Source organism: Salvelinus sp. IW2-2015, linkage group LG4q.2 (genome assembly GCF_002910315.2).
Source record: "Salvelinus sp. IW2-2015 linkage group LG4q.2, ASM291031v2, whole genome shotgun sequence".
Taxonomy (NCBI): domain Eukaryota; kingdom Metazoa; phylum Chordata; class Actinopteri; order Salmoniformes; family Salmonidae; genus Salvelinus; species Salvelinus sp. IW2-2015.
In genome coordinates, this window is record NC_036843.1 from 9,976,143 (window position 1) to 10,002,628 (window position 26,486).

General features: G+C 42.7%; 4 protein-coding genes across 4 annotated transcripts in view; 3 read left to right on the top strand and 1 right to left on the bottom strand.

Moving 5' to 3' along the window:
- Positions 1–1,186: 1,186 nt before the first annotated feature.
- Positions 1,187–2,798, bottom strand: fbxl15 (F-box and leucine-rich repeat protein 15). The gene is made up of 3 exons (XM_023986588.2): positions 2,365–2,798; positions 1,900–2,059; positions 1,187–1,777 (listed from the first exon to the last, which is right to left on the bottom strand). The coding sequence occupies exons 1-3, from the start codon at positions 2,388–2,390 to the stop codon at positions 1,202–1,204; spliced, it is 762 nt and encodes a 253-aa protein (XP_023842356.2). The 5' UTR covers positions 2,391–2,798; the 3' UTR covers positions 1,187–1,201.
- Positions 2,799–3,125: 327 nt separating this feature from the next.
- gpx9 (glutathione peroxidase 9) lies at positions 3,126–5,215 on the top strand. The gene is made up of 5 exons (XM_023986589.2): positions 3,126–3,649; positions 3,816–3,909; positions 4,322–4,452; positions 4,568–4,698; positions 4,881–5,215. Exons 1-5 carry the CDS (start codon positions 3,515–3,517, stop codon positions 4,936–4,938), a joined length of 549 nt encoding a protein of 182 aa, XP_023842357.2. The 5' UTR covers positions 3,126–3,514; the 3' UTR covers positions 4,939–5,215.
- Positions 5,216–6,170: 955 nt separating this feature from the next.
- On the top strand, positions 6,171–12,022 carry ndufb8 (NADH:ubiquinone oxidoreductase subunit B8). The gene is given in 6 exon segments (XM_023986205.2): positions 6,171–6,296; positions 6,298–6,316; positions 8,340–8,466; positions 8,818–8,925; positions 9,165–9,206; positions 11,721–12,022. Coding segments are annotated over 6 exon segments (636 nt in total). The 5' UTR covers positions 6,171–6,185; the 3' UTR covers positions 11,950–12,022.
- Positions 12,023–21,437: 9,415 nt separating this feature from the next.
- LOC111963270 (protein transport protein Sec31A) overlaps positions 21,438–26,486 on the top strand; it is an 8,097-nt gene continuing 3,048 nt past the window's right edge. Inside the window, exons 1-9 of the mRNA XM_070443269.1 lie at positions 21,438–21,559; positions 22,781–22,895; positions 23,422–23,545; positions 23,661–23,856; positions 24,058–24,153; positions 24,690–24,830; positions 25,520–25,662; positions 26,030–26,129; positions 26,305–26,483. Of these exons, the coding sequence (XP_070299370.1) occupies positions 22,817–22,895; positions 23,422–23,545; positions 23,661–23,856; positions 24,058–24,153; positions 24,690–24,830; positions 25,520–25,662; positions 26,030–26,129; positions 26,305–26,483 (1,058 nt within the window). The 5' untranslated portion in view covers positions 21,438–21,559; positions 22,781–22,816. The remainder of the gene's footprint in view (positions 21,560–22,780; positions 22,896–23,421; positions 23,546–23,660; positions 23,857–24,057; positions 24,154–24,689; positions 24,831–25,519; positions 25,663–26,029; positions 26,130–26,304; positions 26,484–26,486) is intronic.

Genomic DNA, 26,486 nt, shown 5'->3' on the forward strand with positions numbered 1-26,486 from the left:
GACAAGAACCTGACTAGTATATGAACCTGACTAGTATATGAACCTGACCAGAACCTGACTAGAACATGACTAGTATATGAACCTGACTAGTATATGAAACCTGACCAGAACCTGACTAGAACCTGACTAGTATATGAACCTGACCAGAACCTGACTAGAACCTGACCTAGTATATGAACCTGGACTAAACCTGACTAGTATATAACCTGACCTAGAACCTGACTAGTATATGAACCTGACAAGAACCTGACTAGTATATGAACCTGACTAGTATATGAACTGACCAGAACCTGACTAGAACATGACTAGTATATGAACCTACTAGTATATGAACCTGACCAGAACCTGACTAGAACCTGACTAGTTATAGAACCTGAACTGTATATGAACCTGACTGGTATATGAACCTGACTAGAACCTGACTAGAACCTGACTTAGTATATGAACCTGACTAGTATATAACCTGACTAGTATACGAGCCTGACTAAGTATATTAACCTGACTAGAACCTAAATAGTATTAAACCTGACTGGTATGATCCTGACTAGTTATTGATCCTGACTAGAACCTGACTAGCATATGAACCAGACTAGCATATGAACCAGACTAGAACTCTGAACGAGTATATGAACCTGATAGTATATGAACCTGACGAGTATATGAACCTGCCTGACGAGTATATATATAACCTGACGAGTATTATAGTATATGAACCTGACGAGTATATGAACCTGACGAGTATATGAACCTGACAAGTATATGATCCTGACTAGTATATGAACCTGACTAGTATATGAACCAGACTAGAACCTGACTAGTACATTAACCTGACTAGTATACGATCCTGACGAGTATATTAACCTGACAAGTACACGAACCTGACTAGTATATGAACCAGACTAGAACCTGACTGGAACCTGACTAGTATATGATCCTGACTAGAAGCTGATTAGTATATGAACCTGACAAGAACTTAAATAGTATATTAACCTGACTAGTATACAAACCTGACTAGTATACGAGCCTGACTAGTATACGAGCCTGACTAGAACCTAAATAGTATATAAACCTGACTGGTATGATCCTGACTAGTATATGAACCTGACTAGAACCTGACTAAGTATATGAACCTGACTAAGTATATGAACCTGACTAGAACCTAAATAGTATATAAACCTGACTAGTATATAGATAACCTACATTAGCAAAATACAAACACACACAGAGAGATGACACCAATGATTTGAGCAGTCAGTGTATCAAAACAACAGTACCTGATGGAGTCGTTCCTAACCCTCAGGCAACCTGTCAGGTCCAGCTGTTCCAGCTCCCTGCAGTTCTTGGCCACTTCCTCGACAGACACGTCTGTAATGTTGGCGTTGACCGCCACAGACAGCGACCTCATCTTCAGACACTTCTTGGATAAATAGCAGATGGCCTCGTCTTTGAGCTGGCGGCAGGCGGTCAGGTCRATGGACCTCAGGCCCCCACAGTGGTCAGCCAGGCTGCGTATGGACAGGCTGTCCACCCATTCACAGTGGGCCAGGCCCAGGTGCTGCAGGTGTGTGCAGCTCAACGACACGGCTACTAAGGAGTGACGGGTCAGCCGGTCACACCCCCTCATGTCTACTCTCAGCAGGTGCTGGTTCTGSCCAATCACAGGCAGCAGCTCCGTGTCTGTCACCCAATCGGAGCAGTTCTGGACGGACAAGTTCTGTAGGACTTTGTTGTCCCTTAGTATGTTGCAGAATGCCTCCTTGGGAAGGCTAGGCCCTATCTGTGAACATTACAGGAGTGTGATCTTACACTATTTAGCCTAATACCCAGTTTATGAGCATTTAAGTACAAGAAACTGTAAGRAAATCCTGAAATAAATAGAATGGATCATGTGTGGCCTACCTGTGTGAGGTCAAAGGTGCGACAGTTGGCCAGGTACACCTGGATGAGGGCATAGAACTGCTTGCTCACTCTCTGTAGCCGCACCAGCTGGCGTAATGGCAGGTAGCAGAATATGTGTGTTACCAACACATCCTCCCAGGGCAAATCCAAGAGGTGACATCTGCCAACAGACATTTCAAACTTGATCAACTGATGAACAAGTTATTAATGGACAAATTTAGCACAGTCACACATCAACGTCTGTCTCGCGTTCGAACTAGTTCTACAAAGATTGATGGCTAGATATGTAGTTAGCTAGCTCAACCGTAAGGCATAATGTGATGAATCTGCAGGACATGCATTCTCCAACTGCCGCAGCAAGCTACAGTAGTAAGAATAGGTAACTAACGGTTAGCTAGCTAGTTCTGCTGACGTTTTTTTTGTAACGTTAAAACAAAAATACATGTGTGCTTACAAAAYACATACTTGCAACACTCTGTTTCCGCATCCATTTTGAATCCGCAGAAATATGCGCGATAGCTACATGTACAACGACAGTTTGTTGGCTATCTTATGAGCCTTGGTTGAAGCTTTCTGGCTCAGCGACAGCTTTTATGSCTGTATTYMCAMACTTCCGGGTTCGTACACTGGGTACGTTCCAGAATGCAGAGTCAACCTCTCTGCGTAGGAATAGGGAATCTATATCTCAGTAAATGTGTTTGTTTTGGGAGAAATAAAGCTGAGAAAAATAATACATTGGAGTAATTATTGATGGTCTTTGACAAGTATGTGCGATGTTTTGGTAAAAATATACGACCGAGCGTTAGGATCCAWGTGACATTCGACGCCTGTGGATTTTACCGATACGCACCCCCGGTCAATGTCTGTAACACGAGAGGAATAATATCTTTGCTGTAACCGCTCCAAATAARGAAAAGCATTGCTTTTCTTTTGTCATATTGGCAACTGTAGGAATGACTTGATCAGTTCTTTATCAGAAGGAATAATTTTTATTATCCAATGGTTGCTCACAATGTGAAGAGCTTTGATTCATGTCAGAAAAATGAAAAGTGTTCTACAAATGCAATGTATTATGTATGGCAAACAAAAGGTATAGGCCAAGCTTTGACACAGCAATAACCAACAGGCGCAATTAATTAAATATTAAATTCCATCTAAGCTTTGGCTATGTTGATCATACTTAATTCTCTACCATGTACAAAATAATCAATAATCTGACGATATAGTACTTTCTTTTTATTGTAAAATAGATCACATGTCCTATAGTGACCCCAGGAACAGCACCAATATTAGTTTACTATGGTTCTACAGTATTTCCAATATATGCATAGATTTTTTTTACATACCTGTCAAGTGAATAATGAGAGATAACCAATGACTAACTGTCACTAACATGATCTGCATACCCATGCAAACTGCTGAACAAATAACCATCCTGTCAATTCATCTCTTAGCATGCAGCGACACAATGGAGTCAACCATGCTGAACAATTGCTGAGCCTATAGTTATGGTTCTCTGAATGAGGAGGACCAACGGGGTGGCTAGGTGAATACCCACCGCTGACTGCTCTGCTCTGGATATAGGCTACAAGCTAAAGAAGAAGTATAACCTCTAATGGCGTGCGTTAAATCAATCTATGATTTCAGCGCTGAGACCTTGGACGGTCAGAGCGTTCCTCTCAGTATCTACAGGGGCAAGGTGCTCCTCATTGTCAACCTGGCCACCTTCTGAGGGTCAACAATAGAGGAGGTAGGCTAACGATGATTCATGGTGCTAGCCTATACAGGCTAAAAGCMTCATGCTGGTCAGCTGGCATAGGCCAAACTTTTGATTGTGTTGTAGTATTAGAGATATTCAACAGTCAGCCCARGGGGGAAGTTGAGGTGGTGTTCTAATTGTATGTGTCATCTAACAGTACCACAGAATGAATGCACTCATGGAAATGTTTGGTGACCTCAACTTCACTGTCCTGGGATTCTCCTGCAATCAGTTTGGTCTTCAGGCACCTGGTAAGAGAGTCTTTTTGAAATAACAATAAAGGTTTTTGATCTGTTGTAACTTATAGGCCTACTTTGTCTCTAGGAGTAATGCTAAGTATCAAAGCGCTCATGTGTGGGCTTCCGAGTGACGCAGCGGTCTAAAGCACTGCATCTCACTACAGACCCTGGTTCAATTCCAGGCTGTATCACAACCAGCCGTGATTGGGAGTCCCATAGGGCGGCGAACAATTGGCCCAGTGTCGTCCGGGTTAGGGGTAGACCGTCATTGTAAATAAGAATTTGTTCTTAACTGACTTGCCACGTTAAATAGTATGCTTGTTAGTCATGCGTGATGACGAGACCAGTCTGTTTTATGAATGCCTTTGTTTCAGAACTAATAWGCTCACTGGTCTGTTACATTGGTTGTTGTTTCTTCCTTCAGAGGTAAATCATGAAACCCTCAACCTTCTCAAGTATGTAAGGCCAGGTGGGGGGTTTGTCCCCAAGTTCCCTGTGTTTGGCAAGATCGAGGTCAACGGGTTGAACGAAGAACCTCTTTTCGCCTATCTCAAGGTAGTATATTTGACATGTCCTTATGCACTATTATGTACTGCACTCTGGGGGCAAGTTGAATGCCTTATGGACATTAGACGTCACTAACAGCATTTGTTCATGTCTTGTACAACAGGAGTCTTTGCCCTATGTGAACCCTGTCATAGGMGATATAAAGAGGCTCTACTGGTCACCCATCAAAGTCAATGACATTCGCTGGAACTTTGAGAAGTTTCTAATCGATTCTGATGGGGCGCCTTTCAGGCGGTAACTTAAACACATGAATGAAAAATGACTTGACAGTGTGGATATATATATATATATATATATATATAAAATGTATCAATCATTCATGCATTCATTCATATAATTCATTCATTCATTCATGTACAAATAAGATTTGAAAATACTTAATGTCCTATTCTATAATGGCCTCTCCTTTTCCCCAGTTATGAACTTCATGGCCCTACTGAGAACGTGGAGAAAGACATCGCAGGCCTACTATAAATGGAGTCATCTGTTCCCTTTATGGTTGTCAAGAAAGTGGGTCCTTCATCAGCAGAGGCAGAGTGACGATCCCTCAGTAAATGCAGACTAAATGCAGCTGAGCTGGATCTGATGGAGAAGGGAGAAGGACTCTGAGTTTCAGTGCATTCACTCAGAATATCAGATCCCTCCAGCCTCTGTTGGTGATCAGTAGGCCTATCACTATGGTCTCAATATAACTAACTACTCCTTTTTGTTATTGTTGCAAAACAGAGGAAGTGAATAAATATTTTGGCTGAAATCTTAAAATGTGTTGTCCATTTAATTGTTTAACATTGTTAAAACAACATTTGTAGGCTACAGTAGGAKWAACCCAAGTCTCCAGCTGCATAKAAACTCAAACCTACTTGWATGGAAKGATATACAATAYMYAAAGAATATACACAATTTAACTGAGCACTGTGGATGTTTGAGGATAAAATACAATTCACTATTTGGATTGTTTTATGTTTGACATTTCTATACCTTGACAGTTTTCCGATCAAAGAGACTGCTATTCTGAAAGAATACCCCTTTTTTAAGGTGGTAAGATGGCCGACAAGGAAGAAAAGTGGAATATGTTTTGAGTGAATATGGAATGGAGGATATCACCGAACCTTTGGAAAAGCTACAGAAGGAAATTGAACGTGACGAGAGTGAGGTTGAATTAACTGTTGGTGGCAGGTGATGTGGTGAGGGAGCTTGGCATCATGTGTAAAAACAGGGATACGTCCTCCAGTAGCTCAGAGATGGAACCTGAGGATGCAGTATGGTGAGGACCGCCGAGTTTGAATAAAGAAGAATCTGGTCCAGTAGGAGTGACATTTTTGGAGAAAGTGGACGCTTGCCTTGGCGGATTCATTTGTGGTTTCAGGGTGGGTGAGAAAGAATGAAATAAACTAGTAGTGGACTTGTGATATTTTGTGTGGTCTCTTCTGATCAGAGGGAGCAGACGCTCCGTGTCACGCAACTTGAGTCAAGATCTGTTTCTTGATTTACTCTTAGGAACAGGACCACATTGAAAGGAGTGATTTCTGGGGTAGCGTTAAGTGGTGTTTGTGACGCCCGCCGTGTAGGTATACTGTGACTGGCTTTACACTCCAGTACAGTAGATGGCGGTATATGCACCTTCAAGTTGGATGCAATCCACCAACCAAATCCCAAAGAAGAAGCGAAGAGAAAAAAAAGAAAAAAGAAACATTGGATTTCCCGTAGTTATCACCGGACGCATGCGTATTTCACTGTTCAATGTCACCGCAACAATTGAACATGGCTGCCGTGGGTTTCAGAAATTGGGCTCGAGCTCTTTCCAAGGGGAAACAGCCAGGCTTCTCGGCGCTTTTCTCCCAAGTCAGAGCAGGTTGGTTCATGGATCTTTATGGTTTTTGCGATGTCGTTGTACAAATGCAAAATGCCTGCATCAAGTTGGAATGGAAGTTAAAACATGCCAGGCAAAGTGTCGCTAACCTTGAGCTAGCCTACAACAGAGCTGCATCTCGTTCAGTGGTTTACTAACGTTGGTTAAAGCTTCATTCAGTAGTATGTAGCTAGCTGTCTACGATTAAATATTAGGCTAGATCCCATATAGGGTTACCTGGCCAGCCAACGTTATTTGTCTTTGGATAACTAGTGCAAGTACATACGCTAGGTGTGTGTGTGTGTGTGTGTGTGTGTGTGTGTGTGTGTTGTGTGTGTGTGTGTGTGGTGTGTGTGTGTGTGATATATCTCGGTCGTGGCCAAAAGTTTTGACAATGATATTTTGTGTACAAAGTCTGCTGCCTCAGTTTGTATGATGGCAATTTGCATATACTCCCGAATGTTATGAAGAGTGATCAGATGAATTGCAATTAATTGCAAAGTCCCTCTTTGCCATGCAAATGAACTGAATCCCCAAAAAACATTCCTCTGCATTTCAGCCCTGGCACAAAAGGACCAGTTGACATCATGTCAGTGATTCTCTCGTTAACACAGGTGTGAGTGTTGACGAGGACAAAGCTGGAGATCACTCTGTCATGCTGATTGAGTTCGAATAACAGACTGGAAGCTTCAAAAGGAGGGTGGTGCTGGAATCATTGTTCTTCCTCTATCAAACATGGTTACCTGCAAGGAAACACGTGCCGCCATCATTGCTTTGCACAAAAAGGGCTTCACAGGCAAGGATATTGCTGCCAGTAAGATTCCACCTAAATCAACCATTTATCAGATCATCAAGAACTTCAAGGAGAGCTGTTCAATTGTTGTGAAGAAGGCTTCAGGGCCCCAAGAAAGTCCAGCAAGCGCCAGAACCATCTCCTAAAGTTGATTCAGCTGCGGGATCGGGGCACCACCAATACAGAGCTTGCTCAGGAATGGCAGCAGGCAGGTGTGAGTGCATCTGCAGCACAGTGAGGTGAAGTCTTTGGAGGATGGCCTGGTGTCAAGAAGGGCGGCAAAGAAGCCACTTCTCCCCAGGAAAAACTTTAGGGACAGACTGATATTCTGGAAAAGGTACAGGGATTGGACTGCTGAGGACTGGGGTAAAGTCATTTTCTCTGATGAATCGCCCCAAACAATCGAAAAGGGATCTGGGAAAAAAGCTTGTCCGGAGAAGACAAGGTGAGCGCTACCATCAGTCCTGTGTCATGCCAACAGTAAAGCATCCTGAGACCATTCATGTGTGGGGTTGCTTCTCAGCCAAGGGAGTGGGCTCACTCACAATTTTGCCTAAGAACACAGCCATGAATAAAGAATGGTAACAACACATCCTCCGAGAGCAACTTTTCCCAACCATCCAGGAACAGTTTGGTGACGAACAATGCCTTTTCCAGCATGATGGAGCACCTTGCTATAAGGCAAAGTGTAACTAAGTGGCTCGGGGAACAAAACATTGATATTTTGGGTCCATGGCCAGGAAACTCCCCAGACCTTAATCCCATTGAGAAACTTGTGGTCAATCCTCAAGAGGCGGGTGGACAAACAAAAACCCACAAATTCTGCAAGAATGGGCTGCCATCAGTCAGGATTGGCCCAGAAGTTAATTGACAGCATGCCAGGGCGGATTGCAGAGGTCTTGAAAAAGAAGGGTCAACACTGCAAATATTGACTCTTTGCATCAACTTCATGTAATTGTCAATAAAATCCTTGACACTTATGAAATGCTTGTAATTATACTTTAGTATTCCATAGTAACACCTGACCAAAATATCTAAAGACACTGAAGCAGCAAACTTTGTGAAAATTAATATTTGTCATTCTCAAAACCTTTGGCCACGACTGTTATATATATATATATATAAGCAATTCCTAACGTTACTCTCAAATGGCTAGTTAGCCTACAATCACACTCTCTGGTTGATCATGGGGATAAATGGTACTGTATTGACTTCTTTCCAAATGTTGTATAGCCTCTGGACCTTCCAAGGGCATGCTGCCAGGGCCATACCCCAAGACGCCCGAGGAGAGAGCAGCTGCAGCAAAGAAGTACAACATGAGGGTGGAGGATTATGAACCAATCCCGGATAATGGCGAGGGGTAAGGAKGCGGGGTACCATYGATAAGGAAGGACACACATGCCATTGTTTTCCTGTCATTGATACACCACCCCATTACAACAGGAGCTATGTTCCTTTACCAGACAACTAGCAAATTGATTTGGTAATTCAACCTGTGGGTTGAACTCACTGAAATGACTGAGGCTCTGCATCCCAAACGGTATACAATTCCCTACATAGTGCACWAGTTTTGACCAGAGCCCTATGGGATGCACTATATATAGGGTATGAGAGCAAATATTGGACCGCAATGGGAGTTGAATGTTTCAGGATTTGTGCATTACCTAAGGTTATTCACCCACACACTTTTTTTCCTGTTGTGTTTGTGTAGGTATGGGGACTACCCACAATTGCCAGACAGATCCCAGCATGAGAGAGACCCCTGGTATTCCTGGGACCATCCAGACCTGAGGAGGAACTGGGGAGAGCCGGTAAGATAGAGGGCGAACTGGGGAGAGATGGTAAGATAGACGTGGGGTATATTTCTACACACTGACTGACTAATAGTGTTGTCAAGATACAGTATCAGATCTCACAATACTTACACTGACCAAAAATATAAATGCAACATGTTAATAGGTTGGTTTCATGAGCTGAAATAAAACATCACAAATGTTTCATATGCAAAAAAAGCGTATTTCTTTCCAATTGTGATAAATTTGTTTATATCCCTGTCAGTGAGCATTTATTCTTTGCCAAGATAATCCATCCACCTGACAGGTGTGGCATATCAAGAAGCTGATTAAACAGCATTATCATTACAAAGGTGCACCTTGTGCTGGGGACAATAAAAGGCCACTAAAATGTAAAGTTTTTTCACACAACACAATGCCACAGATGTCTCCATTTTTGAGGGAGTGTGCAGTTGGTATGCTGACTGCAGGAATGTCCACCATAGTTATGTAAATTTCTCTACCATAAGCCGCTTCAATGTCATTTTAGAGAATTTTGCAGTACTTCCAACCGGGCTCACAACCGCAGACCACGTGTAACCACGCAAGCCCAGGACCTCCACATCCGGGCCTCTTCACCTGCGGAATCGTCTGAGACCAGCCACCCGTACAGCTGATGAAACTGTGGGTTTGCACAAACAAAGAATTTCTGCACAAGCTGTCAGAAACCATCTCAGGGAAGCTCATCTTCGTGCTTGTTGTCCTCACCAGGGTCTTGACCTGACTGCAGTTTGGTGTCGTAACTGACTTCAGTGGGCAGATGGCCACTGGGAAAGAGGGGGAGGTGTGCTCTTCAAGGGTGAATATTGGTTTCAACTGTACCGGGCAGATGGCAGACAGCGTGTATGGCGTTGTGTGAGCAAGCGGTTTTCTGTTGTGAACAGAGTGCCCCATGGTGTGGTTATGGTAGAGGCAGGCATAAGCTACGGATAATGACCACAATTGCATTTAATCAATGGCCATTTTGAAAGCACAGAGATACCGTGATGTGATCCTGACATGTCGTGCCATTCATCCGCCGCCATCACCTCATGTTTCAGCATGATAATGCACAGCCCCATGTCACAAGGATCTGTACACAATTCCTGGAAGCTGAAAAAGTTCCAGTTCTTGCCAGGCCTCAACTCCTAAGACTGTCACCCATGAGCATGGTTGGGATGCTCTGGATCCACGTGGTACGACAGAGGTGTTGACAGTTCCTCCAATAATCAGCTATTCACACAGCCATTGAAAAGAGTGAGACAACATCCAACAGGCAAATCAAACAGCCTGAATCAACAACTATGCCAAGGAAAAAAGAGGAAAAAAAAAAAAAAATGGGGATGTGGTTCGGCTTGCATGAGTCAAAGGTGGTGGTCACAATTTTGTATTTGTTACCAGTCGTTACTCGACTGGTTTTTTCTCTGTTTATCCGCACTCCAAACCTTTTTCGTTAAAGGTGTTTGTGACACAACAGATGATTATCTGTATTCCAGTCATGTGAAACTCCATAGATAGGCCTAATGAATTTTTTCAATAACAGAATTTCCTCTAAAATGAACGGTAACTCAGTCAAATCTTTGCAATGTTTGAGATTATTTATTTTATCAATGTATATTTAAAAATAAAAGACATCTGCCTACAAGTATCGTAGACTAACAACTGACTAATAAAGAACTAATATAGGTCTCGGACAATACCAGATACTCCGATACTTGTTTAGTATCGCCGAACAAGACAAAACACAAGGTGATTACTAATTTAGGAAAAACAGCGTTAATGTGGCAATACAGACATGTTACCCAGGTCACATTTTGTATTTATTTTCCATGCTATGACTATTGAGATACATTTAATCATTTGCAAAACAGTTTATAAGATGAACCAAAAGAGTTGCGCTGCTCGTGTAAATGTTTGGCCAATGGGGAAAATATTACTATTACTGGTATCTCGTTGACACGCCTCTTATATTGTACATCAGTTGACGTACACTGTTACTGTAATAAGTATTGTGTACATTTATGTACTGAGACATTTTGAAATGGTCAGGACGTGCAAATATTGTAGTTAGAAATCATTAATTTGCTCATGTTATTCTCCTCCTCCCCCCCCCCCGGACTCATAACACGTAGTTTCTCTCGACCCACTGCTGCCATTTTCGTTCTAGTGATCTCACTGGGATTTTACAGTTCATCTAAGGAATCGAGTGGACACGTCGCCCTAGCCTGTGGACTGCACATACCCATGTGCAACACACTGTTTTTTTCGTTGTGATTCATGACTGGCTGGATATAGTTCTATCCTTGGGAAAATTGTCCATCTTAGCCCTGAACCAGTGTGTAAGTATTCGCAATCGAGCAAGCGCCAGTCTTTGCTCCGTTGTATCGCCGTTCGTATAACCCTAATGATGTCATAGACAGAAGATAAGATACGTATATGCTTTCCTGTTCTATTTAAACCTTCCCATTTTGGTATCTCAAGACCTTTTTTTACTATGACATCTGGATTTGAAAAGGACTTGTCCAATAACAGCCTTTGGGTCTACCCCTCATATCTGTCCCGTGGACACTAATATTGGATTTTACAGTTGGAGCAACAGATCTGATCCCTGAATACAGTTTAATGACGGGTGTACACGGAGTCGGAGATGATGCTACTGCTGTTAGTGGTTTCATTTGTTTCCTTGCCCTGCTACCAATTCAATAGAGTGAAGACATGCATTGGTAACTGAAGCGCAATTATCATATTCCACTATATTTTGCCATTTCATTTCCTTATGATAGCTTTCTGGTATTTATTGAAGACCATTGAGCACCTCACCCACACTCACCAAACACCTGTTTTTAAAAAGGTCTTCAAATGTCCTCTTCTGTAGGAAAGGTGAACAGGTACATCCTGTCTGATGCCCTCTGTTAGGTCATCCCTGTTCTCTATTCCAGGCACCAAAACAATATCCTTACAACAACCTGCACCTAGAGAGAGGAGGGGATCCCGAGAAACAGCCTGAAGAAGTCAAACATTTTAACATTTAAATATCTGCTTCTCTAAATGTGTATATTTCTGTCTAATAAAGAGTTAATAGTGTGACTTCAGTCACATTCCTGATCTTTGACCTATATGTAACAGTTTAACTTTATGGCGTCCCCTCGTCCCGACCCGGGCGCGAACCAGGGACCCTCTGCACACATCAACAACAGTCACCCACGAAGCATCGTTACACATCACTCCACAAAAGCTGCGGCCTTTGCAGAGCAAGGGGAACCACTACTTCAAGGTCTCAGAGCAAGTGACGTCACCGATTGAAAGGCTATTAGCGCGCACCACCGCGAACTAGCTAGCCATTTCACATCCGTTACATATATCTTATTCTTTGGAAAGCTACTCCTTCTAAATCCCTTTTAAGATTGAATGGCTTTTCAAACTTTAAAACGTGCAGACAACTGGAATAGGTTGCTTGCGTACAACTTTTTGATATCACTTATCCGTGTCATCGCCTGCTTCCCGTGGCTCTCCTTTCCTCGAGAGAGACAGAGAGAGAGAGAGAGAACACACTAATGCAGCAGGATCACAGAACAAGAGCGCAGCAGAGGAAAGACACGCAGAGGGAGAGAGAGCTTAGTGGGACTGGAGATCAGTGGATAGTCCTATAGCCAATTGACATGGTAAATACATGGCTAATTAATTAGGCTACATGGTAAATAGTCAATTACTTGTTTCTGTATTTAAATGAAGTCCTTTATATCATAGTGCATTATGGGGATACGTTATATTTAATTTAGGGTGACTATCATTTAAAGGATACTTTCCCACTACTGTAAAACGCTGCGCTGTGGAGTCATCGTACGTCTGGGTCTTGTCCCCTTTAATATTTTTGATGGGTTTGACAATTAAAAATACAATGTGAAAACGAGGCCGTTTAGGATATAAAATTATATTTTTTGTGTGAATGAATTTACTTCTGCCAAATATTTTTTCTACATTGAAGACCATTCAAAAAGCCTACAAACATCCTTAAATGCTGCGTCACTTTCATAGTGCATACAGTCACTACTACGCTCAATTTCAACTTCTAAACTTCTTTGACTAACATGAAAATAGTGCCTTCAGAATGTATTCACACCCCTTGACTTTTCCCACGTTGTTAGACTGAATTTAGATTGTGTCACGAGCCTACAAGCAATATCCCATAATGTCACAGTGGAATTATGCATAATGAGTCATAAGTTGCATGGATTCATTCTGTGTGCAATAATAGGGGTTAACATGATTTTGTAGTGACTACTTCATCTCTGTACCCCACACATACAATTATCTGTAAGGTATCAGTCGAGCATTGAATTTCAAGCACAGATTCAAACAGATACCCATCTACCAATAGGTGCAAAGGGCACCTATTGGTAGATGGGTAAAATTAAAAAAGCAGACATTTGAATATCCCTTTAAACATGGAGAAGTAATTAATTACACTTTGGAAGGTGTACCAATACACCCAGTCACTGCYAAGATACAGGCCTCCTTCCTTACGCCGTTGCCGGAGAGGAAGGAAACCACTCAGGGATTTCACCATGAGGTCAATGGTGACTTTAAAACAGAGTTTAATGACTGTGATAGAAAACAGGATGGATCTACAACATTGTAGCTATGACAGACTGAAAAGAAGGACAATGTACAGAATAAATATATTCCATAACATGCATCCTGTTTGCAATAAGGCACTAAAGTAAAACAGCAAATAAATGAACCTTATGTCCTGAATACAAACTGTTATGTTTTTCTCAAATCCATCACTGAGTACTGTAGCGAAAAGTAAAAGAGATCAGACCCCTCCCCTAGAAATCGGGCCAGATCCAGAGCTACACTAGGACCAACTATTGACTGGGGAATGTAGGAGGGAACTGCCACAACGGAAATCAACRAGCAGGGGGAGCCAAATGAACAGGAACTAAAAGAGCTAGACATAAAACAAGAACCAATCAGCATGAAGACTGAGGGAGAGTGGTATGAACCGCTCGACCAAACCGAAGCCCCAGCGGAAGAAGACTTTTGGGCATCAGTGCTGAAAGACTTGACATTGGACTGAGTCCCACCAAACTTTGAGTATATTGCAAGAGAAGTAGTAATGGCTACTACAAGAGAAGTAGTAYTGGCTACTACAAGAGAAATAGTAGTGGCTACTACAAGAGAAGTAGTAGTGGCACAATGTGACAAATTGATTGCACTCCCAAGTGTCTTCCCCCAAACTGAGTGTCTAAGAGAGGTATAAAAGAAGGAGAGGTCAGTGCCTAGGGCATGATCCTCGCTCTACATGATTTGGACATCATAGAGAATCATCAGACAAGGTAAACTACTCTTCGCTATACTCTGCTTGTATTGACTACTTTGACATTGAGGCACGAGCAATATATTGACTGGTATATCTTGAAAATTGTGTTGTACCCTGGAAAACCACTCCATTTAAAAAGAGTAAAAGGACGCGGTTGTGTAGGAGAGCAACAAGTTCTATCTTTTGGAGTACCAGAGACCATTTCAGTTTGAAGGATTGAAAAAGCCCAGATATAAGTAAGCCTCGTAGAGAGCCAAGGGTCATCAGAAAGGGGTCAGTATCTAGGCAGCAGGCAGTGAAAAGTGTAACCATAAGAAATTTGGAGACAATAAGAGATTGAAATATTATACACAGCAGAGGCTGCCAATATTACTCTTATAGACACCAGTTTCGGGAAGGACCAAGGGAATAGAGCTTTAAGGTAAATATATTGTTATTTGCTTTGTTTAAGAGTAAGAAGAAGTGTTTAAGCTGATTGTATTTGCAATAGTATCTGGCATAGCATAACGCATTAAGGATTGATTGAGCATTATTGATGTATTAGGACTGTATAACCATTTAACTGTAATAACGTGTATAAGACAAAAAACAGAGTGACTTAATAAAAGCTTGAAACTTTGACAACTAGGCCAGAGTAACGATCTGGAGAGCAAACGCCTTTGACACTCTCGCTAAACGGAAAGTGACCCTGGGTTATAGGTTAAAGTGATAGCACTAAAGAATATTTCATTGTGTGGACAATAATATATCTTTAGAAAAGTCAAACATATAACAATACTAGTTTCCAAGTGACTACTAGCTGACGAGCATTAATAACTAACGGAAGATTAGTTAATAGGTATTGATATACAAGAGAGGAAGAGACGAGTTAAGGGAGTATAGGAAGAATCTATAAACATAAAGTAATAAAGTACTCATCTATCCAAGGCCCCACACTAGACCGGGGAAATAAGGGAGTGACAACGTGAACGAAGGAACAAACCCAACTCACGCGAAGGGCCAGTACGAATACATAGAAGGGTCGGTAGGGCTGCACGACTAGGCCCTCGTTACACCGAAGTAACTACAATCCTAAAGTACTCTGCCTAGCCAGAGGACYGGACAGAGGCTTTTGCTGCAGGCGACGGGCAAAAGTCAGCACCGGGACAGCACCACTCTTCATATTTTCCTGCATCATGTTATGGCCAATGTTCCCTCAAAGCAATTTCGGCACTGAAAAAATATCAGGCCTGCTGAGCGCAAACGTGAACGTTGTGAACATTTTGTGTAACTTCCAGCACACATTTACTGTGAACACTGAGGCTTTACCCGCTTTAAGTTACAGTTTTACTGTGAACACTGAGGCTTTACCCGCTTTAAGTTACAGTTTTACTGTGAACACTGAGGCTTTACCCGCTTTAAGTTACAGTTTCACTGTGAACACTGAGGCTTTACCCGCTTTAAGTTACAGTTTCAGACAGTGGTCAAGTAGGCTACTGTGGCTATTTAATCATAATGTAGGCCTACCAGAATGGCCTGCCATCAAAAACAATGAAGAAAATGCATCCCATAACATTTTATCATGGAAATAGCTGTTCTATAATTGTCTACAGTACCAGCCAATGTGTGGTGTCCAATGTAGGCCTACATTCCATCAGACTTTTGAAGAAATATACAGGGCTTGACATTAACCTGTTTATCCACTTGTCCTTCAGATGAGGTGACTGAAAATGTGTTTGATGCAAGAAATGACTTTACAAAATAAAATGCATTATTATTCTCATTCCATTATTACAAAGAATCAAACAAATTATGCTACTCTCTGCCTATTGGCTACTTAGCTTATTTAAGCATGCCTCAAAATATAACACTGCCCCTTTAAGACATAACAAAGATCTTTACCAGACTGGCTTTTCAAAGATGTCTAGAAATGCACAAGTGTTGTGCTCTTGTAGGAAGCAATCACTCCCCCATTGTTAACTATAAATGATCTATAACTTAGCTAATAAATCACTAACTAGCAAAGGATATAAACAAATGTACACACATGCAGCTCTTGCTTTGATCTCAAAACAAGCGCATCTACTCAAGACCACTCATGCTGTAAACACAGTCCAGGTTCAAAGTGAACGGCACAGATCCATATATGGCAATGGTCTATTTGCATATAGGCCTACTGCAGCTCTGATTGGTTAGGCCTCACCGGTCTGTGTGTAGAGCATGGGCTGAGTGGTGCTTGTCAGTGACGTAGAATCCTACACTGATGTGTTCTGCCTACAACACAATGTCTTGCCTAGTTTGTTTCGGTATGTTGCATTGAAAGTGGCTAATTTTGCATTGATTCTATCACAATTCCCACAGTAAAGGGAAACGTTGATAGTGTTAACTAAGGGAGAAAACTTGACGAAAGTTGAGTTAAGTTCAATCTCATGCTTCTCTGTGCGAGCTGTATGGCAGTCCTGGGGACTGGGGCGCCCGCCCACGCGCGCAGTTTAGAGGGAACATTGGTTATGGGTACGCTTGTCATCGGCAAGGACTAGGGACATTTTTTAGGATAAAAATAAATGGAATAGAGGTCAGCGCAGGCAGAATCTTAGAGAAGAACATGGTGGTCTGCTTTCTAACAGACACTGTGAAACAAATTCACCTTTCAGCAGGAGAACAACAGCTCCCGAGTGGCACAGCGGTCTAAGGCACTGCATCTCAGTGCTAGAGGCATCGCTACAGACCCTGGTTCGATCCCGGGCTGTATCACATCCGGCCGTGATCGGGAGTCCCATAGGGCGGTGCACAATTGGTCCAGTGTTGTCCGGGTTAGGGGATGGTTTGACCGGGGTAGGCTGTCATTGTAAAATAAGATTTTTTTTTCATTAACTGACTTGCCTAGGTAAATAAAAGTTCAACAATAAACTAAAACACAAGGCCAAATATATACTGGAGTTGCTTACCGAAGGTGGGAGAGTAACAGTGGAAGCAGAGGTGATGCTTGATTCTGTTGGCACGAGTGAAGATAGAGGAAATGACTGGAATACTGTAACATCTAATGGAGCTAAAAGGCCTGAAGTTGTAAATCAAGATAAGCCTTGGTATGATAATGCCTCATTCCTTGTTCGAGTGCGATTCATGAACAAGGATGTTTTTTGGGGGGGAAACCCGTTTATGGTCACAAAGTAGATGAAGGATGCATTGGGAGAAGTTGAGTCAGTCAGTGTGACCAGGAGTGGTGTGTTGTTTATTTCATTTGTGTGAAAAGAACAAAAGCAGAAAGCAGTGTGAATGCTATGATTATTGGAGTAGGGCACTGATTAGCAAGATGGCGCCGATTGTCACACCCTGGCCTTAGTATTCTTTGTTTTCTTTATTATTTTAGTTAGGTCAGGGTGTGACATGGGGAATGTTTGGGTTTTATCGGTTTTGGGTGGTTATATGGTAAAGGGGGTGTTGGGTGTAGTGTATGGGTTTGTGTTGAGTGTATGTGTCTAGCTGTGTCTATGTTGGTGTAGTTGTCTAGGAGAGTCTATGGTTGCCTGAATGGGTTCCCAATTAGAGACAGCTGATTTCTGTTGTCTCTGATTGGGAGCCATATTTAGGGTAGCCATAGGCTTTCGTTTGATGTGGGTAATTGTCTATGTCAGAACGTTTGTAGCCTGTTGTATGTGCACGACGTTTATTAGCTTCACGATCGTTTTTGTTTTGGTTAGTTTGAAAGTGTGTTTTGTTTCATTTTGCCTTCTTCAATAATAAAAGAAGATGGCTTATTTTCCTACTGCTGCGTTTTGGTCCGTCAATCCTCCACACGATCGTGACACCGATAGAGATGGCAGCTTCGCTTCAAGTCCATATAAGCATTTCGCTAACACTCGCAATAACATCTGCTACTCATGTGTATGTGACCAATAACATTTGATTTGATAATAGGTGTCATATCTGGTGTGTCGATGGAGATTGAGGCTTCATGGTTTAAGATGAACATGCCAGGAATAGTTGATTCACGTCACTTAACCCACACTGTGAATGGAAAGAAGGAGAAATGGCTTTGTATTATTGATGTTTGATGAAGAAGTTCTCCCGACCCATGTAAAGCTGGGATTTAGGAGATATGTGGTGGGATCTGATGTACAAAAGCCACTTTAATGTCATAAATGTAAAAAAGGCCACTTGTCAAGTGTTTGCAAACGGAATAGAGTCTGAGGATGCACGGTGTTGCCATTGTGATGTAAATCACGTTCCAGAGTTCCCTGAGTGCCCTGTTAGGGTGAAGGAGGTCAAAGTAGGAAGGGTCAGGGCTGTCGAGAAGGTGTCCTATGCAGAGGCAGTGAAAATTGTCGAAGCGGGGGGTAGAGATGATGAAGCTATGGCAGAGGATGATCAACAACAGTCTGTGGATGTCAGTCAATTGAGAGATCCTGAAATACTAATCGTAGAGGAGGTGGATTTGGTTGTGTTTATTGAGCAGGTGATTAATTGTACATGACAAACTAACAAAATATCGAAGAAATTGTGAAAGCGGCTAATAGGTTCTTAGATCGCCAGGATTTCACAGCTGACATTTCCCAGAAGGTAGTGGGATTATCCAGTGTTGACGAGTGGGAAGGATGTGGCAGTAAAAGATGAGAAGAAGGCAGAGATGATGGCCAAAGCATTTGTCCAAGTGCAAAGCTCTGTAAATTTGTCAGAGGAGGCGAGAGAGAACAAGAGAGTGCTGGATAGGAGGGAGGATGTAAATGATGCGTTGAATGCACCATTTACCATGGCAGAGGTGAAAAGGGCAATAAGTAAGGCTGGGTTAACTTCACCTGGGAAAGATGAGATGTGCTATGTTATGTTGGCCCATGTTATGTTGGCCCATGATGAAGCACTGGATAAGGTATTGGTGTTGTACAACAGAGTGTGGGAATAGGGGAAACTACCAGACAGCCAGAAGAAGCACTAGTGGTACCAATCCGGAAGCCAAGGAAGGACAGGACATACTGGGTCAGCATTTGTAGTGCAGGAATGTGGGGTGGCAGTCAGGAAACGTATTACAGATATTGCTGTATATACGGCAGAGCTGATGGCCATACTGTTGGCCTTGCAGTGGGTGGAGGAAGTCAAGCCAGACAGAGTAGCTATTTGCTCTGATTCATGTGCAGTGTTCATGAGTCTTCAGTCCTTTAGGTCACGTAGCAGACAAGACCTGCTGTATGAGGTGCTACAAATCCATGGCAGGATTAGACAGATGGGTATACAGATGAGATTTACTTGGTCCCAGTCCATGTGGGGGTGAAGGGGAACGAGGCAGTTGATGTACTGGCTAATCAAGCACTTAGTAGTGGGGATGTTGATGTTGTAGTTTCAATGAGCAAGGCAGAGGCAACAAGCCTGATATGGACAGTGATGGTGCAGAGATGGCAGGAGCAGGTTAAAAGCCTGATATGGACAGTGATGGTGCAGAGATGGCAGGAGCAGGTTAAAAGCTGATTATGGACAGTGATGGTGCAGAGATGGCAGGAGCAGGTTAAAAGCCTGATATGGACAGTGATGGTGCAGAGATGGCAGGAGCAGGTTAAAAGCCTGATATGGCCAGTGATGGTGCAGAGATGGCAGGAGCAGGTTAAGCTGATATGGACAGTGATGGTGCAGAGATGGCAGGCTAAAAGCCTGATATGGACAGTGATGGTGCAGAGATGGCAGGCTAAAAGCCTGATATGGACAGTGATGGTGCAGAGATGACAGGAGCAATGGCATAGAGATAATAAGGGCAGGCATTTATTTCAAGTACAGAGGAAAGTCGGAGAGGGGAGGTCGGCAGGAAGGGACAGAAAATAGGAGGCTATTTTTACAAGATTAAGGGTGGGACATAGCCGGTTGAATAAGACCTTATAGCATCCTGTTGGATGGAAGCATCCAACAGGAAAGTGTGATTATTGCCAGGAAACAGAGACTGTGGAGAATATATTGCTAGTGTGGGCAGTATCAGAGGGAAAGAGAGGCTGGGATCTAGTATGAGGGAGAAGGGGATACAGGAAATTAGTTTAAAGAGTGTATTGTGTAGAACATCATTAGATATAGTCTCAAATATTTTAGTTTTTTTTTTGAGTAACGGGGCTGGCAGGTAGGGTTTAGTTTCTCCGTCTCTGGCCCACACTCCAGTACAGTAGGTGGCGGTAACGCACCATCATGTTGGTTGCCAACCGTCGATAAACCCCCACAGAAGAAGAAGACAAAAAAGAAGAAGAAGAAAGGCTGTGACTGGCCTCACACTCCAGTACAGTAGGTGGCGGTGATGCACCTTAAAAGTTGGATGCTATCCGCCAACCCAATCTCAAAAAATAAGAAGAAAGAGTTGCTTACCAAGACGACAATGAATCAAAGATTTTACAAGTAAACCAAGATAGACCACCTCCTCTCGTTTCCAATGGGAACAAATGAGCCAAGCATGAGCTAGCGAGATCCTATTGGCGTGTTCTTGCACACATCTGCGTTATGTCCGTTAGGGAACCCCTACTCTGTGAAGTGCGCGTATGCAATAACTCAATTCGCCTTTGCGCCCCTTCTAAACAACGCAATTTTTTTACAACTTTTGCAAAGGGCAAAGTCTGCAAAACTTAGGCCACTCTTTTCATAACATATTATAGTTTTGGGAACAGAAAACTGTATTGAGAGCAAACGTTTCATCGATAAGAAAATGTGTAGAATATCGGCTAAAATCCATCTGGTTCCATCGTATCCCGCTGCCCGCCATCGGGCTTCCTCTCACTACCATATATTGTACAATCCAGGTGTGCAAAACTCTTACAGATTTACCCAGAAAGACTCACAGCTGTAATCACGTCCAAAGGTGATTCTAACTTGTATTGACTCAGGGATGTGAAGACTTATGTAAATGAGATATCTATATTTCTATTTTCAATARATTAGTAAAAATGTCTAAAACATGTTTTCATTATGGGTATTGTGTGTAAAAAAAAAAKAKAAAAWGTGGACTAAATCAAGCGGTATGAATACTTTCTGAAGGTACTGTACGTTTGGCTGGCTGAAGCTAGTTGCAACATTGTTCATCAGGAAATTACAATTTATAGTTATAGATGTGAAAAAATGAAAAATATGTATTCAGTACTTTCATCAACCAAGTCCAGTACGGATACAACTACTGACATATGAAGAGGCGAGACAATCTTMGCTGAACTGAAAACATTGCAAAACACAGCTACAGGTCAAATCAAGATACTGACTGCTGTGATATTTGATACCATGTCGGCCACCGTAGAAGAGGATAAACATCCATGATTACGTTGGGAGTGCCCGGTGGTTTTCTACATCATTTGTAGCTAGAAAGATTGTTAATCATCAATTCCGACGTATGTATTTTATATTTTTATATGAAGATATGGGGGTACTAACAATATAGTGTTAGGATATATTTATTCTAGCTTTTAGCTAGTTTACTAGATTTATAAGCTGAACGACACGTCTGCATGATTTAGCTGTCAAGCTAGCATTAGTAGCTCTAGCAGAAGCCAATGACACGTATCGGTAACTAGCCTAGCTATCTACCGTTAGCTAGCTAAAGAAACTGGTAGAACCAGGGATGGTTTATAGCTAATAGCTCAACCACCATTACCTATCTAGCTAACATTATAGAACATATACATTACGGCGAAGAAAAGCCGTTAGCAGACGTGTATTACTAGCTAACCAAATGATGGATGTTAGCTAGCTCAACGTTTTCCCATCACCCAGCAGCTATCCATCTAACGGTACGCTCGTTTCTCGTGTTGTTGATTCATGAGACGTGATTGGAATTGATTATTCTAACGTTAGTAAATTATGTTTCAGGTTATTAACCATACCCACACGTTACGTAGCTAGCGTAAGCTAGCTTCATTACTATTTTACAACATCTGTTGTCGTTAGCTAGCTACTGTAACGCCCTACAATATTTTGTTTTGATTATTKAGAAACGATTAACGTTTGACAGTTAGCTGTAGGTGGGTTCTTAGTGTTTAGAAGTTGTCTAGCCCCATATGACATCCATTACTGCCCAATACAATGCGCGTACCTTGGGTTTATTCCTTACGTCTTGCAACGGAAACTTTGTACCGTTTAAGAAGTCAACTGAGAGAGACCTACCTGAATTTTTCCGATAGAAACTCTCGTTTTCGTTGCAAAACTTTTTCAGTTTGGAGGAAACATTTTTGCAACAGAATTTGCGTAATGAATACACTCCAGGGGTCATAACGTCAGGGCTATGTTAAACGTTTTAGTCAAGGGAAACGGTGCTGAAGAGAAGAACGGTGTGATTATGGTGGCTCAGAGGGCTATTGTGTATGGTTGGCTGCACAATATTGTGCGATTAGCTACAAATGGTCACACTGGTGATGTATGTATCTCAGTGTGTCACACCCATATTGATCAGGGTACACCCACCAAACAGCAGCAAACAGACCTCAAAAGCTGTTGAAGAATGGTGCACACCGTTTGGTGCATACCATTGCTACACAATGTAGCAAACGTTGAACCGAACTGAATGCACCCCAGTATTGAAACGTCATTAAAAGTGCTTGTTTTCCATTATTTAGGACTTTGATAGAGGCATCCTATCCCAATAGAGGAAGATGAGGCTGAAAGAGATCCAGAGGACAGCTCATCCAGCATGGAGTCCTGCCCCCCACCACCCTATCTGCCTGGCTTTAGGTAGGGCACAAATGTTACCTGTATCAGGCCTGTCCATACCTGTCCTGCACTAACCCTAACTCTTCTACCTAACCTTAGGTAGGGCACAAATGTTACCTGTATCAGGCCTGTCCATACCTGTCCTGCACTAACCCTAACTCTTCTACCTAACCCTAGGTAGGGTAGAACTGTTTTGTGTATCAGGACTGTCATGCACTTATACAGTAAATAGTTACAGATGTTTAGGCATTCTTGCCAGTAGCCTCCCAGATCTGTTTATGCTATCTAGCCAACTTGCCAAGTGTGCATAAACAGATTTGGGAGCAGGCTTCTAAAATCAGGAGTGATATTTATTTGTATTTCTTTTTTAATTTCAACTTTATTTAATAACCAGGTAGGCAAGTTGAGAACAAGTTCTCATTTACAACTGCGACCTGTAACCTGTAACTGATGATAACAGGCTTCACTTTGAATTCTGAATAACATACTCTTGAGMTCTTGTGATTTTATTCGATTTCTTTCTTGGTCTGTTTGTGTTGACGAACAGGCACGTCAGCTCAGCAGCTGGATGCGTCGTTCAACACCACTGCCGCCTTGGAAATATTCCAGGTGGATTTTGCCGATCCTTCRCTGGACATGAAACTCAAGGGGTCCCTACCTACTTCTAACAGGTAAGRAACAAAATGAGCTGCTAACCCAATACTATACGAGTTATCAAGTTAATATATTATTGTATCAATACATATGATTCAACCTATAAAATGTGATTTGATATCTGTGCCCAAGGCTGCATAGTCTGGTGTGGGTAAACTTTGGAGCAGGAGAAGACGGTTTGGGAGGGAGACTGATTGGAGGCAGTGATAATGGCACGGTAACGGTGTATAGCCCAGAAGCCATCGTAACATCAGGGGAAGAGGCAATAATAGGACAGTCTGACAAACACACTGGGCCTGTCAGAGCACTAGACTTCAACCCCTTTCAGGTAATAATGGTAGCAGCCCGTCAAGTCTTTGGCCAATTCTCACTTGTAGTTTGGCATGCAATTTAAAATAGCTACTAAATTACATTAAATGAAGCTTTTAATATGAACACTTAAAGGATATGTTCAATCCAATGTTCTGTACAGTATCATCATTCCCCACATGTATTTTTTTCTCATTTGAATGTACTCTCTCTCTCTCAGAGTAATCTGTTGGCGTCAGGGGCAAACGATTCAGAGATCTACATCTGGGATCTGAACAATTTCAGCAATCCAATGACACCTGGGACAAAGTCACAGGTAAATGTCTCTGGGGAAGTTTGTCCCGTTCTCTTCTGTTTCCATTGAACTTCTTCTCTAAATCAAAATGGTGGGTATTCCAGGGTGATTTAAATCCCTGGAATGAGTCTTKATTGAATTTTGAACCGTTTTCTCCATGTTTCCCCTCTTTGTAGCTTTGTGAGGTAAGAGTGAAAGCCTGTGTGTGGTTGTTGTGTGGTGGCTGTAACATGTGTGGGCTGGTGGGAATGTTAAATAACATAACACTTCCTCCTATCAAGATATTACTGAAGTCTCAAAGAAATAGCCTGTGACGATAGTCTTCCACAGTGTGGCAGTGTTGGGAATTGGCAGTGTTGGGAATTGGCAGTGTTGGGAATTGGCAGTGTTGGGAATTGGCAGTGTTGGGAATTTTGGCTTAGCTTTTTAATGTGTAATAACACTTTTTTGTTGTTGTTAATCTCTAAAATGTGTGCCGTGACATTCTCCGGTTAATAATTCCTGGAGGAATATCTATATTTSTAACAGTGCTGTTCCTTCTKTCCCCGTCCACCTAGCCTCCTGAAGATATCAGTGTAGTGTCGTGGAACAGACAGGTCCAACACATCCTGGCCTCTGCAAACCCCAGTGGGAAAGCAGTGGTCTGGGACCTGAGGAAGAACGAGCCCATCATCAAGATTAGTGACCACAGCAACCGGGTGAGTACAGTAGATTGGTGACCACAGCAACAGGGTGGGTACAGTAGATTGGTGACCACAGCAACAGGGTGGGTACAGTAGATTGGTGACCACAGCAACNGTACAGTAGATTGGTGACCACAGCAACAGGGTGGGTACAGTAGATTGGTGACCACAGCAACAGGGTGGGTACAGTAGATTGGTGACCACAGCAACCGGGTGGGTACAGTAGATTGGTGACCACAGCAACCGGGTGGGTACAGTAGATTGGTGACCARAGCAACAGGGTGAGTACAGTAGTCTGTCCAAAGGAACCACTGGGAGTCTGGACTGTATCATATTAGCTCCCCTCTCATACTGACTCTAGTCAGAAGTTAACAGTGTGACATGGATACCAGAAGTTAACACACAACATGGCATGTAGAAATGTTGAAAGGCTGTGGTGTTGTAGATGCTCTGTTCAGGGATGCTCTGGTCTGATGTAGTGTTGTAGATGCTCTGTTCAGGGATGCTCTGGTGTGATGTAGTGTTGTAGATGCTCTGTTCAGGGATGCTCTGGTGTGATGTGGTGTTGTGTTGTAGATGCTCTGTTCAGGGATGCTCTGGTGTGATGTAGTGTTGTGTTGTAGATGCTCTGTTCAGGGATGCTCTGGTGTTTTGTAGATGCTCTGTTCAGGGTTGCTCTGGTCTGATGTAGTGTTGTGTTGTAGATGCACTGTTCAGGGATGCTCTGGCACCCTGAGGTGGCCACACAGTTGGTCCTGGCCTCAGAAGATGACCGCATGCCAGTCATTCAGATGTGGGACCTGCGCTTTGCCACGTCCCCTCTCAAAGTTCTGGAGAACCACACAAGGTGAGCCTTGGGGACATTGTGCCTCACATTGCTTTAAATGGAATTGTTATGTATGATGGTGATGATATGGTCTCTGTTATGGCAGGTGCAGCTAAATACTTCATGTTTCTACCTCCAACAGTGCAGTAATATCTAACAATAGTAATCCACATAATAATTTTTGGGGATGGGATGTGCTACTTTAWTTGTCTATGTCGTTTGTTGTGTTTTTAATGGTGTATGTATTAAGTGGTTCAATCACATTTCCTTTTTAGGGATTAGTAAAGTATAATTAGTTCTAGCTTGGCGGCTGTTGTGTTTCATAGTTGAAGTTAAAAGAGAAATCCTCGACTGTCGGTGATGATGGCTTGATGTTTTTCCTCCTCAGGGGACTTCTGTCCATAGCGTGGAGCCAAGCAGACCCAGAGCTGTTGCTCAGTAGTGCTAAAGACAACAGGATCCTCTGCTGGAACCCAAACACTGGAGAGGTACCTGCTTTTCGGCTCTGTTCTGAAGGRCTCATCGCGTCATGTGGTGTATATGGCCTCCATCACAAGGCCCCCGCCATCTTTCCCTGCCCAGGGCTTCTTCAGATGCCTCTGTTGTCTAGGTGATCTGTCTCTACAATGTCYTGGTGATCCAATCTCTCTCCCGTCTCTCTAGGTGATCTATGAATTACCAACCACCAACCAGTGGTGCTTTGACATCCAGTGGTGTCCCAGGAACCCAGCGCTGCTGTCTGCGGCCTCGTTTGACGGGTGGATCAGTGTTTACAGCGTGATGGGAGGAAGCCTGGAGGCCCAGCAGCAGAGCAGGGCTGATCAGGTAGAGAGCCTCCATCTGTC